The sequence below is a fragment of the Amphiura filiformis genome, chromosome 9 (assembly GCF_039555335.1).
Source record: "Amphiura filiformis chromosome 9, Afil_fr2py, whole genome shotgun sequence".
Classification (NCBI taxonomy): domain Eukaryota; kingdom Metazoa; phylum Echinodermata; class Ophiuroidea; order Amphilepidida; family Amphiuridae; genus Amphiura; species Amphiura filiformis.
The window spans coordinates 41,022,011-41,037,021 of record NC_092636.1 but is presented as its reverse complement, the minus strand read 5'-3'; the positions used below and the strand labels follow the sequence as shown (position 1 = coordinate 41,037,021).

The 15,011-nt window shown below is 38.3% G+C and overlaps 1 protein-coding gene across 1 annotated transcript; it reads left to right on the top strand.

Moving 5' to 3' along the window:
* The first annotated feature begins 6,041 nt into the window (after positions 1 to 6,041).
* LOC140160077 (uncharacterized) lies at positions 6,042 to 7,235 on the top strand. The gene has a single exon (XM_072183347.1). It carries the CDS (start codon positions 6,042 to 6,044, stop codon positions 7,233 to 7,235), a length of 1,194 nt encoding a protein of 397 aa, XP_072039448.1.
* The last annotated feature ends 7,776 nt before the right edge of the window (positions 7,236 to 15,011 follow it).

The window sequence follows — 15,011 nt, the reverse complement described above, 5'->3', positions numbered from 1 at the left end:
AGAAAAATCCCCTCATTAATACATATACGATGTGTAATGATGAACTGGAATATGTCTCTCACCATCCCTACCTTGGAGTAAACATTTCGCATAATTTAAAATGGAGCATCCACATTAACAACATCATAGCTAAGGCAAACAAAGCTCTCTGGTTCTTGCGTAGAAATCTTTGGAGATGTCCGCAGAAGGTAAAGGAACAGCTATACTTCATGCTTGTAAGACCTCATCTAGAATATGCCTGTGCTGTATGGGACCCTTTTACATCATCGGATATCCATCGTCTTGAGATGATACAGCACAGAGCAGCGCGCTTTGTCACAAAGAACTACAACAGAACAGAGGGTTCCATGACACAAATCCTCAATAAATTGCAATGGCCTACACTAGAACAAAGAAGGAAACAAGCCCGGCTTACTACTATGTTTAAAATACAACATGAATCGCTTGCAATTCCCAAACCAGACTACGTCCAACGTCAGGTTGATAACAACACTAGGCAATACCATCCAGCTAAATACAGAGTTATGAGAACCAGAATCAACAGGTTACAAATTCAGTTTTTGGCCACGTATGATCTCTCACCAAACACTCTCAACATCACCAATGTTTCAGCTTTCAAAACAGCTTTAAGTAACAACTATTTTATTTTTGTAAGATTATAGTGTCTATATGTTTATGTGTTTTTTCATTCAATGCCACCGCACTGTTTCTCAATTAGATATTGCTTCGGCAACGTTTTTGAGTATAAGATAGATGTAGATGTAGAGAAAAGTAGGTATAGTGCTACGGGTCTTGGCATTGAATAATATTCAAATACGATGTCACTCAAACCGGCAGCTAGGGGTTGTGGTTTCGGGGGTAGGATACTGAATGGCGCCACCTTCCCCCTTTCTGAAGCAATTTCCCCTTAAGCGAGAGAAAACATGCTCAAATACCACGGTGGTCTTTTTTCTGGCTTCGCTTGTTGGCACGCTGTTACTAATGATACTCGGCAGCTTCAATTCAACATGCACAGCCAATGAGATACAGCGCTTTCTGTTTCGTTAAAAAAGGCGTGCTACTCATTGGCCAAATATTAATCGCTCGTCGCTCAACAATAAAGTATAAATTCAGCTTTACCCTCAATAAACTGAAAAACAAAAACAAAACAAAAACCCACAAATGTAAACCACAAAACCAATATTAGCCCTACTTAATGATGTAAGTTTAGTCTTGTTTTGAGTTGTCGCTCGAGTTTATCACTATCAATGGGGATGATATGATAAATCGTGCACCGACATAAATTGCAAATTGCCACAAAAATCCAAACTTCGTAACATAAATCACACTATCAAAGAATCAGAAGAAAATATAAAATTAGCACGCCTTGTATAATGGATACGCTACCAGTAACCTATATCTCTGTTGCTTTGTATATAACTATAAAGGGAGATGCGTAGTTAGAATTTATCAAATGGTAACAGAAATCGGATAGTGAGAATATCACTATTCCGTTGTCTATATTACATCCGGGGTTTTCCCAGCCACGGCAATGTCAGCTCAAATTTCCTGTTAGCTTCGTTGTATATAACTCTTAATTGAAAAGTGATTCGGCAAATTACCACTTCTCTGCATTCCTTGGACTGAAAGTGTGCCAAAGCATATATCATTGTGTCTTCTTACTTTCAATTACTTTATCTTGAGTGCCTTCATCGGGTTATATTGTCTGTGATTCTTGCTTATCAACAGTTATAGAGTAGAGGGTTTAAAATAAAAGATCCATCTTCTATTTGTCAGCCCCCGATACTCACTAATAACGAAACATAGTTATAAGAAATAAGGATTGCATCGCTTACTCAAAAAGTCTTTTGTCAGTCTTCTAAATCGGATGAACAAAATGATATCTTGTCGAATTCCATAAGAGAAGATTTCTTTGATTTCTAATATACTTGTTTTAATAGTAATTATGATGATACCTTAAAAACATTAGGATACGTAATGGGGTTGAATTGGGTGCTTGGGCTTTATTGACGCTTATAATCGGTTAATACTGAAACCATTTGTGTCATGTTTCCGATACCTTTCTTATCACTACGGACGACAAAGCAGATCAATATACTCTGAAGAAAGGCCAGTTGGATAACATTCCAGCAAACACAAAAAATGTTTTTTAAACGTTTTTAACTAGTTATATTGTGGGTTTCGGTTTAGGTAAAAACGTTTTAATAACATTAAATATCGGATTATAATGGTCATGAAAATGTTTTAAAACGTTTTGTATTAAAACACACTAACAACAACATTTTCGTCAAACATTTTGTCAACACTGAAATAACATAGTGTTAAAATATTTGCAGTAGGTTATCAAGCAACAGTTTTGTATGTTATGAAAACGTTTTATACCCTTTATATACCCTTTATATAACCTAACATTTAAAGGTTTTCTGACCATCTTTTATAACCCTTTGTGAACGATGTGTTTCATGGGACCTTTATAGTACAAAAATGCAACAAATTCAATGGCGTTATTGCTGATGGGATTCTTTATTCTGGCAAATGATAATGTTATAATTCCAGCACTTAATTCCTGAGAGCAAGATCCGTGTTATATAAAAGAATATTGATGGTTCCCATTATTGGAGCGGAGCAGCCGAGCAGGTGATCACAACCACTACACTTTCCAAAAGCGATATTGAGCCAGTAATACAATTCATCTACTTCCATCATGCCGACCATTTTCTCCAAAACGCACTAAAAAGTGTGTGATGCCCTTAAGATAATGTTCTTCTCCAATATTGAACTAGATATTTGCTATTTGTAGCTTTAATTTTTATATAGACATATTGAAAACATAACCAAGAGAAAACACAAAGTTTAAATAACAAAACCTCAGTTCAAGCATAAAGTGCGAATATTTACTCACAAATGCCGATTATGAATATTTCATTGATAGTCTTTATTGTGGATTGCGTTAGGTGCTACCATTCAAAATGCTGATGTTTGACATGTTTGGTGGACAATCGTAGTTTTACACACCATTGATGACATCATATGTTTTGACCTGTAATAAATTACAGGTCAAAGGTTATCTTTGCCAGTTGAAAACTCGCTGACAGGATCATGGCAGAGGAGTTTTCGCAAAAATTGACTCAGTTTTGCAATCTTTGCACAATTTAAATGTAGCAGTTGGTGAAATTCAAGAACATAACAAAACACTGACTGATAGAGTGAAAAATTGGAGCTTTACAAAGAAGGTGCAGCGCAAGGACGCGATTTTAACACACGAGACTTTCGAGAGTGTGCAGAGTCAGCAGACGATAAATTCAATCGTCGCGTACTACATGAACACGGTCCTGCAGAATTCACTGATGATCGCACCGCCGTGGGCATTGACACCGAATCAGATATACAAGCCGAGTTTACGGCGATAAAGGACACGCTACAAAAGCTTAAATTACCAGCAGATCTTACTCTGCACGAATCAAAACAAGGTATAAAACGAGAAGACCAACCAAGTTTACAAGTGCTGGCCAAGTGTGCCCGCTTTGCCGAGACATCAATTAAACTTCTGTCCACGTATAATTGTGACAGGATTACCGAGGATGATCTCAAACAGTTGTGTGTTATTCAAGTGGCACAAATGAGGTTTCTTCAGGACGAGTATGCTTCACTGATAGTGCAAAATAAATTCAGTAAACAAACTACTCAAATGTTTAGATCACTGCAAAAAAGCACCTCTGGTCTTTCGCCTGCAGCACTTAAAAACTTGAAACTTGCAGCGGACATCACCAGCACCGCTTCAGCAACACAGGTTACACCTAGCCAGTCGTCGTACGGCTACGGATATAGTGGACTAAATTCGCGAGGACGAGGACGCGGTGGTGGTTGGAGGCCGAGAGGCTCAAACTATCGACGACCATATAACAATCTGCAGGGACAATCCCAAGATGCTTTTGGTAATTTCGCGCAACGGCAAGTGCCGCAGTATCCGCTAAACCCAGACATTTGATTTTATCTTTCTTTGTTCTTGTTGGTTGCCAGTTGCCTGCCTTTTTGGCATTGTTTGGTATGTGTAAAAACCAATTTATCAGGCTGCTGGCATTACAACTCATATTCATGAGTGGCAAAAATTGGGGCACCACAGAATGTTATTCGCTGGATTGCTGAGGGTGTGCATATTCCGTTCATTGATACGCCTCCAAGTTTTCATTTTCCAAACCACAAGTTTACCTTCTCCCATGGTGAATTTATTTCGAGTGAAATTCAAAGTCTATTGGACTCAGGTACAATTCAAAGGTGTGATCCTCAGCAAAGACCGGTGTGTATTTCTCCGATTAAATGTGTTCCCAAAAAGGGTGGTAAATTCAGATTGATTGTGGATAAATTACAGGTCAAAGGTTATCTTTGCCAGTTGAAAACTCGCTGACAGGATCATGGCAGAGGAGTTTTCGCAAAAATTGGACTCAGTTTTGCAATCTTTGCACAATTTAAATGTAGCAGTTGGTGAAATTCAAGAACATAACAAAACACTGACTGATAGAGTGAAAAAATTGGAGCTTTACAAAGAAGGTGCAGCGCAAGGACGCGATTTTAACACACGAGACTTTCGAGAGTGTGCAGAGTCAGCAGACGATAAATTCAATCGTCGCGTACTACATGAACACGGTCCTGCAGAATTCACTGATGATCGCACCGCCGTGGGCATTGACACCGAATCAGATATACAAGCCGAGTTTACGGCGATAAAGGACACGCTACAAAAGCTTAAATTACCAGCAGATCTTACTCTGCACGAATCAAAACAAGGTATAAAACGAGAAGACCAACCAAGTTTACAAGTGCTGGCCAAGTGTGCCCGCTTTGCCGAGACATCAATTAAACTTCTGTCCACGTATAATTGTGACAGGATTACCGAGGATGATCTCAAACAGTTGTGTGTTATTCAAGTGGCACAAATGAGGTTTCTTCAGGACGAGTATGCTTCACTGATAGTGCAAAATAAATTCAGTAAACAAACTACTCAAATGTTTAGATCACTGCAAAAAGCACCTCTGGTCTTTCGCCTGCAGCACTTAAAACTTGAAACTTGCAGCGGACATCACCAGCACCGCTTCAGCAACACAGGTTACACCTAGCCAGTCGTCGTACGGCTACGGATATAGTGGACTAAATTCGCGAGGACGAGGACGCGGTGGTGGTTGGAGGCCGAGAGGCTCAAACTATCGACGACCATATAACAATCTGCAGGGACAATCCCAAGATGCTTTTGGTAATTTCGCGCAACGGCAAGTGCCGCAGTATCCGCTAAACCCAGACATTTGATTTTATCTTTCTTTGTTCTTGTTGGTTGCCAGTTGCCTGCCTTTTTTGGCATTGTTTGGTATGTGTAAAAAACCAATTTATCAGGCTGCTGGCATTACAACTCATATTCATGAGTGGCAAAAAATTGGGGCACCACAGAATGTTATTCGCTGGATTGCTGAGGGTGTGCATATTCCGTTCATTGATACGCCTCCAAGTTTTCATTTTCCAAACCACAAGTTTACCTTCTCCCATGGTGAATTTATTTCGAGTGAAATTCAAAGTCTATTGGACTCAGGTGCAATTCAAAGGTGTGATCCTCAGCAAAGACCGGTGTGTATTTCTCCGATTAAATGTGTTCCCAAAAAGGGTGGTAAATTCAGATTGATTGTGGATCCCGTAGAATAAACAATCATTGTGAAGTTCCAAAATTTTGCTATGAAGACATTAATGTGGTGACCCAATTAATTCAGGATGATGACTACATGGTAACATTGGACTTAAAGAACGGTTTTCATCACATTCCTATTGCAAAAGAGGACCAGAAGTATCTCGGCTTTGCGTTCCGAGGAAAATTTTATAAATGGAAGGTCCTTCCATTCGGGCTCAAAATGAGCCCATATGTGTTTTACAAAGTAATTCGTCCGGTAGTCCAACATTTAAGGGCTCGCGGATTGAGGGCGCTAGCATATTGCGACGATTTCTTCCTGGCGGCAACCAGGGACAATATAGACGCTCACAAAACTTTATTGCTAGACACAATGAGCCGACTCGGCCTTACAGTGAACATGGACAAATCGTCCCTCGAACCGGATATGACAAAGGATTACATTGGCTACAAAATTTGCACACAAGGAAAACCAATGTTGAAAATACCAAGTGCGCGTATCAAGAAGCTACAAAAGACTATTACACGCGTGCTACAACTAAACAAAATCAGGGCCAGAGTTTTGGCTCGTATAGCGGGACAGTGTGTCTCAATGTCAAAGGCAGTGTTGCCAGGGAAACTGTTGCTAAGAAATGTTTACAGACTATTGGCAACCAAACTATCCTGGGATCAAGAATTAGTGATGGATTCGGAAACGCGTGCAGACCTCACCTGGTGGAATCACGCAGTGACAGCATGGAACGGCAGCCCTATCATGGTTGGACCAGTGGATGTCCAGATAGAAACCGACGCATCCCAGACCGGTTGGGGTGCGGTGTGTCAAAATCAGCATGCGGCAGGATTTTGGAATCGCAGAATGGCCGAAATGCCATCGAACTACAGAGAAATGATGGCGATTTTGCTCGCTTTGAAGTCGTTCAAAAATCTAGACAAAAAGACAGTTCAAATGTGCACAGACAATATTGCAGCAGCGGCATACATCAATTATTTAGGAGGTTCGAGCAAACAGCTGTGCCAGTTGGCAAAGGCAATTTGGTTGGAAGCCTACGAAAGGGAAATGACATTGCAAGCCAAATACTTGCCGGGTCCTCAAAATGTAACGGCCGACGCCCTCTCTCGGCTTCCAAACAAGTACGAATGGCAGCTTCACCCAGGACTGTTCGGGTTCATCGACAAATTATGGGGACCGCACACGGTCGATCGTTTTGCGACGCTGGCAAACGCACAATTACCTGTTTTCAACAGTCGGTTTGCGGAACCGCTTACTTCAGGAATCGACGCATTGGCACAGAACGACTGGGCAGCGCACAACAACTTTTGCAACCCACCATTCCGCATGATAGGTCAAGTACTGCAAACAATCGCGCAAAGACAGGCACATGCCACTATAATAGCACCGCTATGGCCGGCCCAGCCATGGTTCCAGACTCTCAGGGAAATGTCAATTTGCCCACCCCTAAAACGTCCAAAAGGGAAAGCGTGTATCCCATGCGGAGCACAACCGGAACCATGGAAAAACAACCGGTGGAAAGTGTATGCTTGGAGAATTTGTGGACACGGACATTGACTGAACAAAAATAGAAAAAAAGGGCCACCGTCCAATTGCCACTTTGTCTAGCGCCCTCAACACTTCGCACTTATAATGCGTCAATTCTTAAATTCCAAAGTTTTTGCGTTGAACAAAAAGTTGAATCTCCTACTATTATTACAAGTGTTGTTGCAGATTTTTTATGTTCTCTAGCAGACTCATCAGCTTCGCCTCGTGCTCAACTTAAAACAGCACAAGCAGCATTAGGCCATGTTTACAAAGCTGTAGGTGTGCAAAACCCACTGGATTTGGGTTGTATTCAATTGTTGATTACTGCACTTGTTAAGTCTTCAACCCAAAAGCCCATGGCTAAATCACTTGTTATGCCAGTCAAGCCATTTACGGCATTATTCTGCGATTGGCCTGAAAACAAACATTTGTGTGTGAAAAGACTTAGGTTGAAGACTATTACCCTTATGGCCCTTACTCTTATGCTGAGACCTTCAGACATTGCCCCAAAATCAGTGCAGTTCAATGAAAACACATGTGAAACATCAAGGTGGTTGTTTTCAACAGAGAACATCACATTCACTGAAAATGCAGCAAAAATCAATTTTCATGGTGTGAAAAATGACACCAGCAGAACAGGCTTTGAAGTGCTCTTGCAGCCTGTACCTGAGGTAAAGTTAAACCCTGTTCGGGCTTTAAAGGATTACATTGAAGTGACTCGGAGTGTTAGGCCAAAAGACAACCCGGTTTTCCTTTCATTGTCACAGCCATATGGACCTATTACGGCAGCTACTGTGGCAGGTATTCTCAATGAGGCTATTCAGTTGGCTGGCTTGGGAAACAAAGGTTTTTCAGCAAAAAGTTTTCGGCCTACTGGTGCTACAGTCGCTATAGAAACAGGTTGTGATCCTGAAATCACAATGCGACAAGGTCGATGGAAAACACGTTCTGTATTTTTTGATCATTATGTACATTCTCAGCCTCCGCAATCAATGTCTTGTGACATTCTAAATCACGAGTAAGCGGGTTTTTTGGTGTATTATCTCTCCATTAAGGCATTATCAATTAAAAATGTTTGTTTGCATTTTACATTGTTTAATTGTGTGTAAATCAATGGTGTGGATTTAACGTAGGTTTACAAAAATCGTAGTTTTACACACCATTGATGACATCATATGTTTTGACCTGTAATAAATTACAGGTCAAAGGTTATCTTTGCCAGTTGAAAGTTCATTCCAGTTGCATTAATATTTGTTATATTGTATATAGGTTATATCAAGGTTCTGTCAGTGAGGAGATTGGTGAAGAATAAGGCATTATCAATTAAAAATGTTTGTTTGCATTTTACATTGTTTAATTGTGTGTAAATCAATGGTGTGGATTTAACGTAGGTTTACAAAAACCACTTGTATCGGCCCCAGTCGCGGTTGAGAGATGGTTGGTTGACTCTGATGTAAATTGACTCCTTCACACCCCTTTCAAAGTATCTAGCATCAAGGATTTTGACCTCATCCAAATCAACTTGGTGGCCGGGGGATTCAATGTGGATGTGCTAGGAGACTTCCTACTCGGACGGCGGTGTTCTGAGAATCTGGTTTTCGATGATCTTTCGTACCTCAAATTAAAATTTGAGGTACGTCTTAATTTTGTATTGAGATAATTAGTTTAAATTTCCAATTATGAAGTTTACCAACACAGATGAACTTTCATGCTAGTATCTTAAAATGTTTTGGGTAAACATTTTTGCACAATAGATTTATACCCTTTATATATTCCCAACATATCTTCAAACCTATAAAAATATTACTTTTTAAAATTCTAACATTATGAACATTATTACCAGTATTGACTGCCAAAACCAATTTAAAAGCGAGGTCAATATGAAAGACAAAACATTGAGACTAACGTTCACGAAAGATTAATTAAAAATACACCAGTCTTTATCCATGTATACTTTCGATCATTGTATTTGCCAATGAAGTAAGATAAAAGTGAACACATCCTGTCAAAAACGGATATAGGACATGCATTCTCAAGAGTTATAGTTTAGCAATCTGGAAAAGCAACAGCATATGTGTTTATGGTGAATATTATATTACGTACAAACAACTAATTATCAGCAACTCAGACGTATGTTATGAATCATTTAAATAAGAACTAGGTGACAAGTCAATATATATTGAATCCGTGATCTGAAGTGTAACTTCACATAATATGTAAGCCATCACATGCACCTTGGGACAAAATCAAATTGAACACCTCATGCAATTAACGAGCCTATGTCAAATTTGTTAGGACTTTGGTTTTGAAGGTTCATTATATCAAATCCAGTAGTAAAAGATGGTATATTTACTCACGTATTCAGTGACGTTTCTATGATAATCTATCATCTTCTTCAGACTGGCAACCCATACCACTGCTCACTGTCCTTTTGGCGAACGCCATATGGGGCGTGGTGATGAGTTGGTCAAAGATGTTATGTAACTTGTAGGCCCCCTCGTCTTTATTGAGAATATTGTCACCTCTCCTCCTAATCCAGATAGCTTCCTTAAGCCATCTAGTAGTTTTGTCCGACTCTCTGTCTATAACTTTTGCCTGATCCCATTCAATGTTGTGGTTGGTGCCCACCACATGGTCGGTGATAGCAGATTTGTGTTGATCCGCGATGGAGGATTTGCGAGTCGCCCTGGTGTATTGCTTAAGTTCAAACTTTTGCACCTCCTTTTGATGTTCCTGGAGTCTTACACCAAATGAGCGTCCCGTTTCACCAATGTATGATTTAGGGCAATCCGCACATGGGATTTCGTAAACTGCTTCAGCTTTTTGAAGGGGGTCTAATTTGTCCTTTGGGTGGACTAACATATTGCGTAATGTTCTATGTGGTTTGCTGGCTGTTGAGAAACCATGTTTCCGAAAAACACGTGATACGCGTTCTGTAAGTCCCGCAACATAAGGGACCACAACAAGGCCTTTGGACTTATCAGCTTCGTTGGTCTTGGTGGTTTTCTTAGGTTTTGGATTCTTTTTGTCATGTTTGACTTTTTTCACAGCCCAGTCGGGGTAGCCACACATTGACAAGGCTTTGTGGATATGTTGCTCTTCACGCGCTTTGTCATCCTCCTCTGTGACAATGGTATCACTTCTATCTAACAAGGTCCTGATAACACCAAGTTTCTGGTGGAGCGGGTGATGGGAAGTGAACTGTAGATACTGGTCAGTATGAGTACTTTTCCTGTAAATGCAGAGTTTAACCGAACCGTCAGGTTTCCTTATTATGAGAGTGTCAAGAAAGGGTATTTTCCCTTCGTTTTCCTGTTCATATGTAACATCTTTGACCAACTCATCACCACGCCCCCTATGGCGTTCGCCAAAAGGACAGTGAGCAGTGGTATGGGTTGCCAGTCTGAAGAAGATGATAGATTATCATAGAAACGTCACTGAATACGTGAGTAAATATACCATCTTTTACTACTGGATTTGATATAATGAACCTTCAAAACCATTTTAACAACAATCCAGATGAACTTGTTCAAAGAGTTGTTAGGACTTTGTTTCCCATTAATTTAATCAACATTAATTTTATTATTCGCTTCATTCTTTCTTTACTTCTGTAGAAAACTGCTAAAAAGTTTATATTTGTGAAAAAGTAGTTCACTGTGTTGTTCATATGCTGTAAATTAAACTACTAAAACATTATTTCTTTGTACACTACTTGTGGATTTCCTTGCGGTGCGGTGTGATGATACCGTGGTACATATTGTATTTGGCAAGACAGATAATTCACTAAGATTTAAATATGAGTATTGTTTTCAAAATTCTGTTAATTAGTAGCAATGATAAATAATTCCATTCTATCCTGAATTAGCGAGAATATATTATGTTTATTGGCAAGATTGTATTCCATCCAAATATTTATCTCATAATTGCAAAAGTTTATATATTATATGTACCCATTTTACACTGTGATCAGCTCTTGATGGTTAAACCAAACTTTTTCAACATGCACAACATGTACAGCCGACGGTTGGCCTTTTGGGGAATTTCAAAGATGTTTTTGTCCCATTCGAGATTATTTTGACAGTTGGAATAGGTACTTCTCTTTTAAAACACACCTGTAAGGTGTGATACTTGCTGGGGATTCAAGCACAGTTGATTGTGACTAGACCATTGACAAAATCTAAAACCTTCTGGAGCTTGCTAGACATAGGATAAGTGCGATTCTTAGCAAGTGTCAAGTCATCCACACATTTCCAACACCTAGTATTAGGGGGAAATATCAGTGGCAGCAACATTGATTATGACTTGAAATCCCAGAGGAACAACTTTTGTCCCTGAATGAGCCCCTTTCAGAACTTTAAAATCTGAGAATGACTGGTTATACCTTACACATTCCACGCGCTCATTGATGATATCACACAACTATGGTACGATCCCCCGACTACCAAATGTATTAACTTCTCAATCATGAGAGTGTGGTCAACCATATCAAACGCTTTTGAGTAGTCAGTGAGGACCACCGTACTAATATTGTTGATAACATCAGGTAGGGAAAAATAGACACCCCTTTTACAAACCAAATTGTTGAGTGTATATTTTCTCTGAAACATCTTCAAGTACCCAGTTAGTAATAAAGTTAAAAAAGCTCTCACTGACTTTGGCAAAAACACATATTATTCACAAAAAATGTAAAGCAATACGTCTTAATTTTAAGAGGTTCGGTTCTATTCATATATTGTTAATTGAAATGAATTGCTTTTTTTCCACAAAACACGTTCATAAATATTTTAAATGGTAGTAAACAGGAAGAACAATGCATTTATTTTCAGAAAACGTGAAAAATTTCTTATTACTGCAAGAAGCACTTATATAAATACGTTTTAAAATTTGCACTTACGTTGGTTTAAAAGTTCATCAAATTATTTCAAGGATTGAGAGGATTCTGTTAGAAACATATTGTGGTGAACAGGATGCAAATATCTTTATTCTTAGAAATATCAACTGTACAATTCAAGGAACAAGAACAATACGAGCATGTGCGTTCACTGATTGCATAAATCGAGATTTTAAACATTAATAACATCATTAATAAATTCGCAACAAACCCAATTGTGAAAAAAAATCTCCCCAGCAAATATATTGCTGTTAAACTGTCAAACCAGCATACCAGTTTGTATACTGTTTTAATTAATCCTTCTTGTACGTTACATTTTAAAATAATATGGATGAATTATGACCAACGCCCAAATATACAAACAGACGTTACCGACAAAATCGATCCACCGTGTTTTATCTTAGAGTAGCCGGCTTGCTTTAGGTCAAAACGAAAGTTTTTGCTATTTCGGCCTCCCAGTGAAAATCATCCACACGGGGAAAATGAAAGCAATTACAATGAGGCTTGGGGTCTCACGGATTTACCCATATATTTCCATGGGTGATGGCTTCAATTTTCTCTATATTTGAGCACAAACACCACTATCGCATGTAACACTCACACCCACCACTGCCTTAAGTCTTAAACAACGTATAATTTAAGTCGGTTGATGTGTATTATCAATCGCGCCAACAACATGATTAACATGAAACAGGGTTTGAGCAAAGATATTGGTAATTAGGAACTCCGACCATGATAGGGCTGGATGTGTAGAGCACTCACCTCGCTAACCAGACGTCGCCGGCTCGAATCCCGCTTAAGCCCAAATTTCTTTGCTCCCCTTTTCGAGTTTCTTATTTGGTTAATTACAAGAAAAATTATAACCAAATGTTTATTTAACATCAACAGAACACTTGTTACATAATTATTCTACTTCATGAGGTTGTACCTCAATACATGAATAGAAGCTGGTGGTCTAGCGATTAGGAATTCAATATGTTTGTAACACACTTGTTTGATTTGATTCTAATCAGGGATTCTATTCGGCTCTTGTTGATTTTTACGTCTTCGTCATTAATGTGACATTTAGAATGTTTATACGCGTTGCACACGTGCGTAACTATCAAACTTACGTTACCTTTTATTTCCGAGCAATTTAATCAGCTGTATTTTTTATTATCCACTTTCAATGATTTTCAGTTTAAGCACATATTTACCTTAGTGTATTTACCATAAATCTAATGATTACAAAAACTATCAAATGTAACATTATACTAAAACTGTAACGCATTTCATATTTCTTCAATACGTTCAATTTCACTCTCCACTTAAATGTGTTTATTTGTTTTGGTTCATGATGCATTACCCACTTAGCTCAACATATTCCTGTATCCCACCGAATCAGCTGAGTTTCTGATAAGCAGTCCTGTCCGACCAGGCAGCATGTTGACTGCGCAGGTAACATGGTATCCCACGATTTGTCATCCTTTAAGGGAGTTTCGACAGTATTTTTTGTGGGACATGGGAGCACATCAGACATATCGAATTGCATTCTGAATACGCAGAATGTCTTACTGATACCAAATAATTTTCATTTTTTGAAATTCCCGATATATTACAAATTTTATGACAAATTATTAAAATTTGATATTTTTCACATTTTTTATATATAACAGTCCTCGAAGTAAAATTTATAAATCTAATGAGATATTCTTAAAGTGTATGTAGCTGAGAGGAAAAGCCGACGATCAATTGAAAATTTTGACCTTTCATATTGAAGATATGGATTTTTTTCCCAAGAAGATGTTGGTGTTTTGGGAAAAAAATCCATATCTTCAATACGAAAGGTCAAAATTTACAATTGATCTTCGGCTTTTCATCCCACCTACATAGACTTCAAGTATAAATCATCAGATTTATAAAGTTTACTTCGAGTACTGTTAAATATCAAAAATATCAATTTTTAATGATTTGCCATAGAATGTGTATAACATTGCGAATTTCAAAAAATCAAAATTATTTGATATCAGAAGGACATTCTTCTTGTTAAGAAGTAGGTAAAAACAATCGGTGGTATTTTTTCATCAATTTCAATTAAAATATAGGTAATTTGAATTAAATTTTCAAAACCTTTAGAAATTGTTTTGTTCTGAAAATTAATATCCTTTGTCATATAAATGTCAAATAATATGTAGCTCATGTGAGTAAAAGTAAATTTTCCTACGATCTTGTATAAAATCACCTTGAACAAATTAGGGCTTAGTCTACCAAATTCGGCGGAAGGTATGTGTGACCTAGTAGTGTTTCCTGGTCAGGCAGTCGGACCGATTGGTAATATTGCATATTCTCTATGTTTCTGCTCGGGGAGATTTTTTTCACAATTGGGTTTGTTGCGAATGTGTGATGTTTTTAATGTTTTAAATATTGTCTGATAGTTTCAGATCGGAATATAACTGGCATCTTGTAATTTTGAGACATTTTTCAAGGTAATTCCTACTCTCAACATTGTCAATAATATTTTTAAAGGCTGATATCGCAATTTCCAATTTTATGATATCATTACTTACGAACTCAATATCTTCACTTAGGAATGTACGATTTCATTGGAGAAAACGGCATTGTGGAGCCGGAGCAAAATATCTCTATTATTATTTAAGATAAAAATTATGTAAAAACCTTTAAATTTATAACCTGCCGAAAAGTGTCTCCTTTTGTACATGGCACGTCACATATATCTAAACCATTTAAGGTTTGTAAATTGGGATCCCAAAAATTTGGCATGTGTAAAGAGGGGCAAATATTTTGTTGCTGGTCGGGGGGGCGATTTTTGGCGGGACTGCTTTTTTGGCGGACCACCTTTAGTTGTTTTGAGGTCATCACAATTTCGTTATTAGTCGTTGTTGTCAATGGCCATTGTGAAAAACAACGGCAAGCGA

Coding starts and splice junctions, on each gene's coding strand:
- LOC140160077 (XM_072183347.1), top strand. CDS start 6,042: ATGAGCCGACTCGGCCTTACAGTGAACATGGACAAATCGTCCCTCGAA.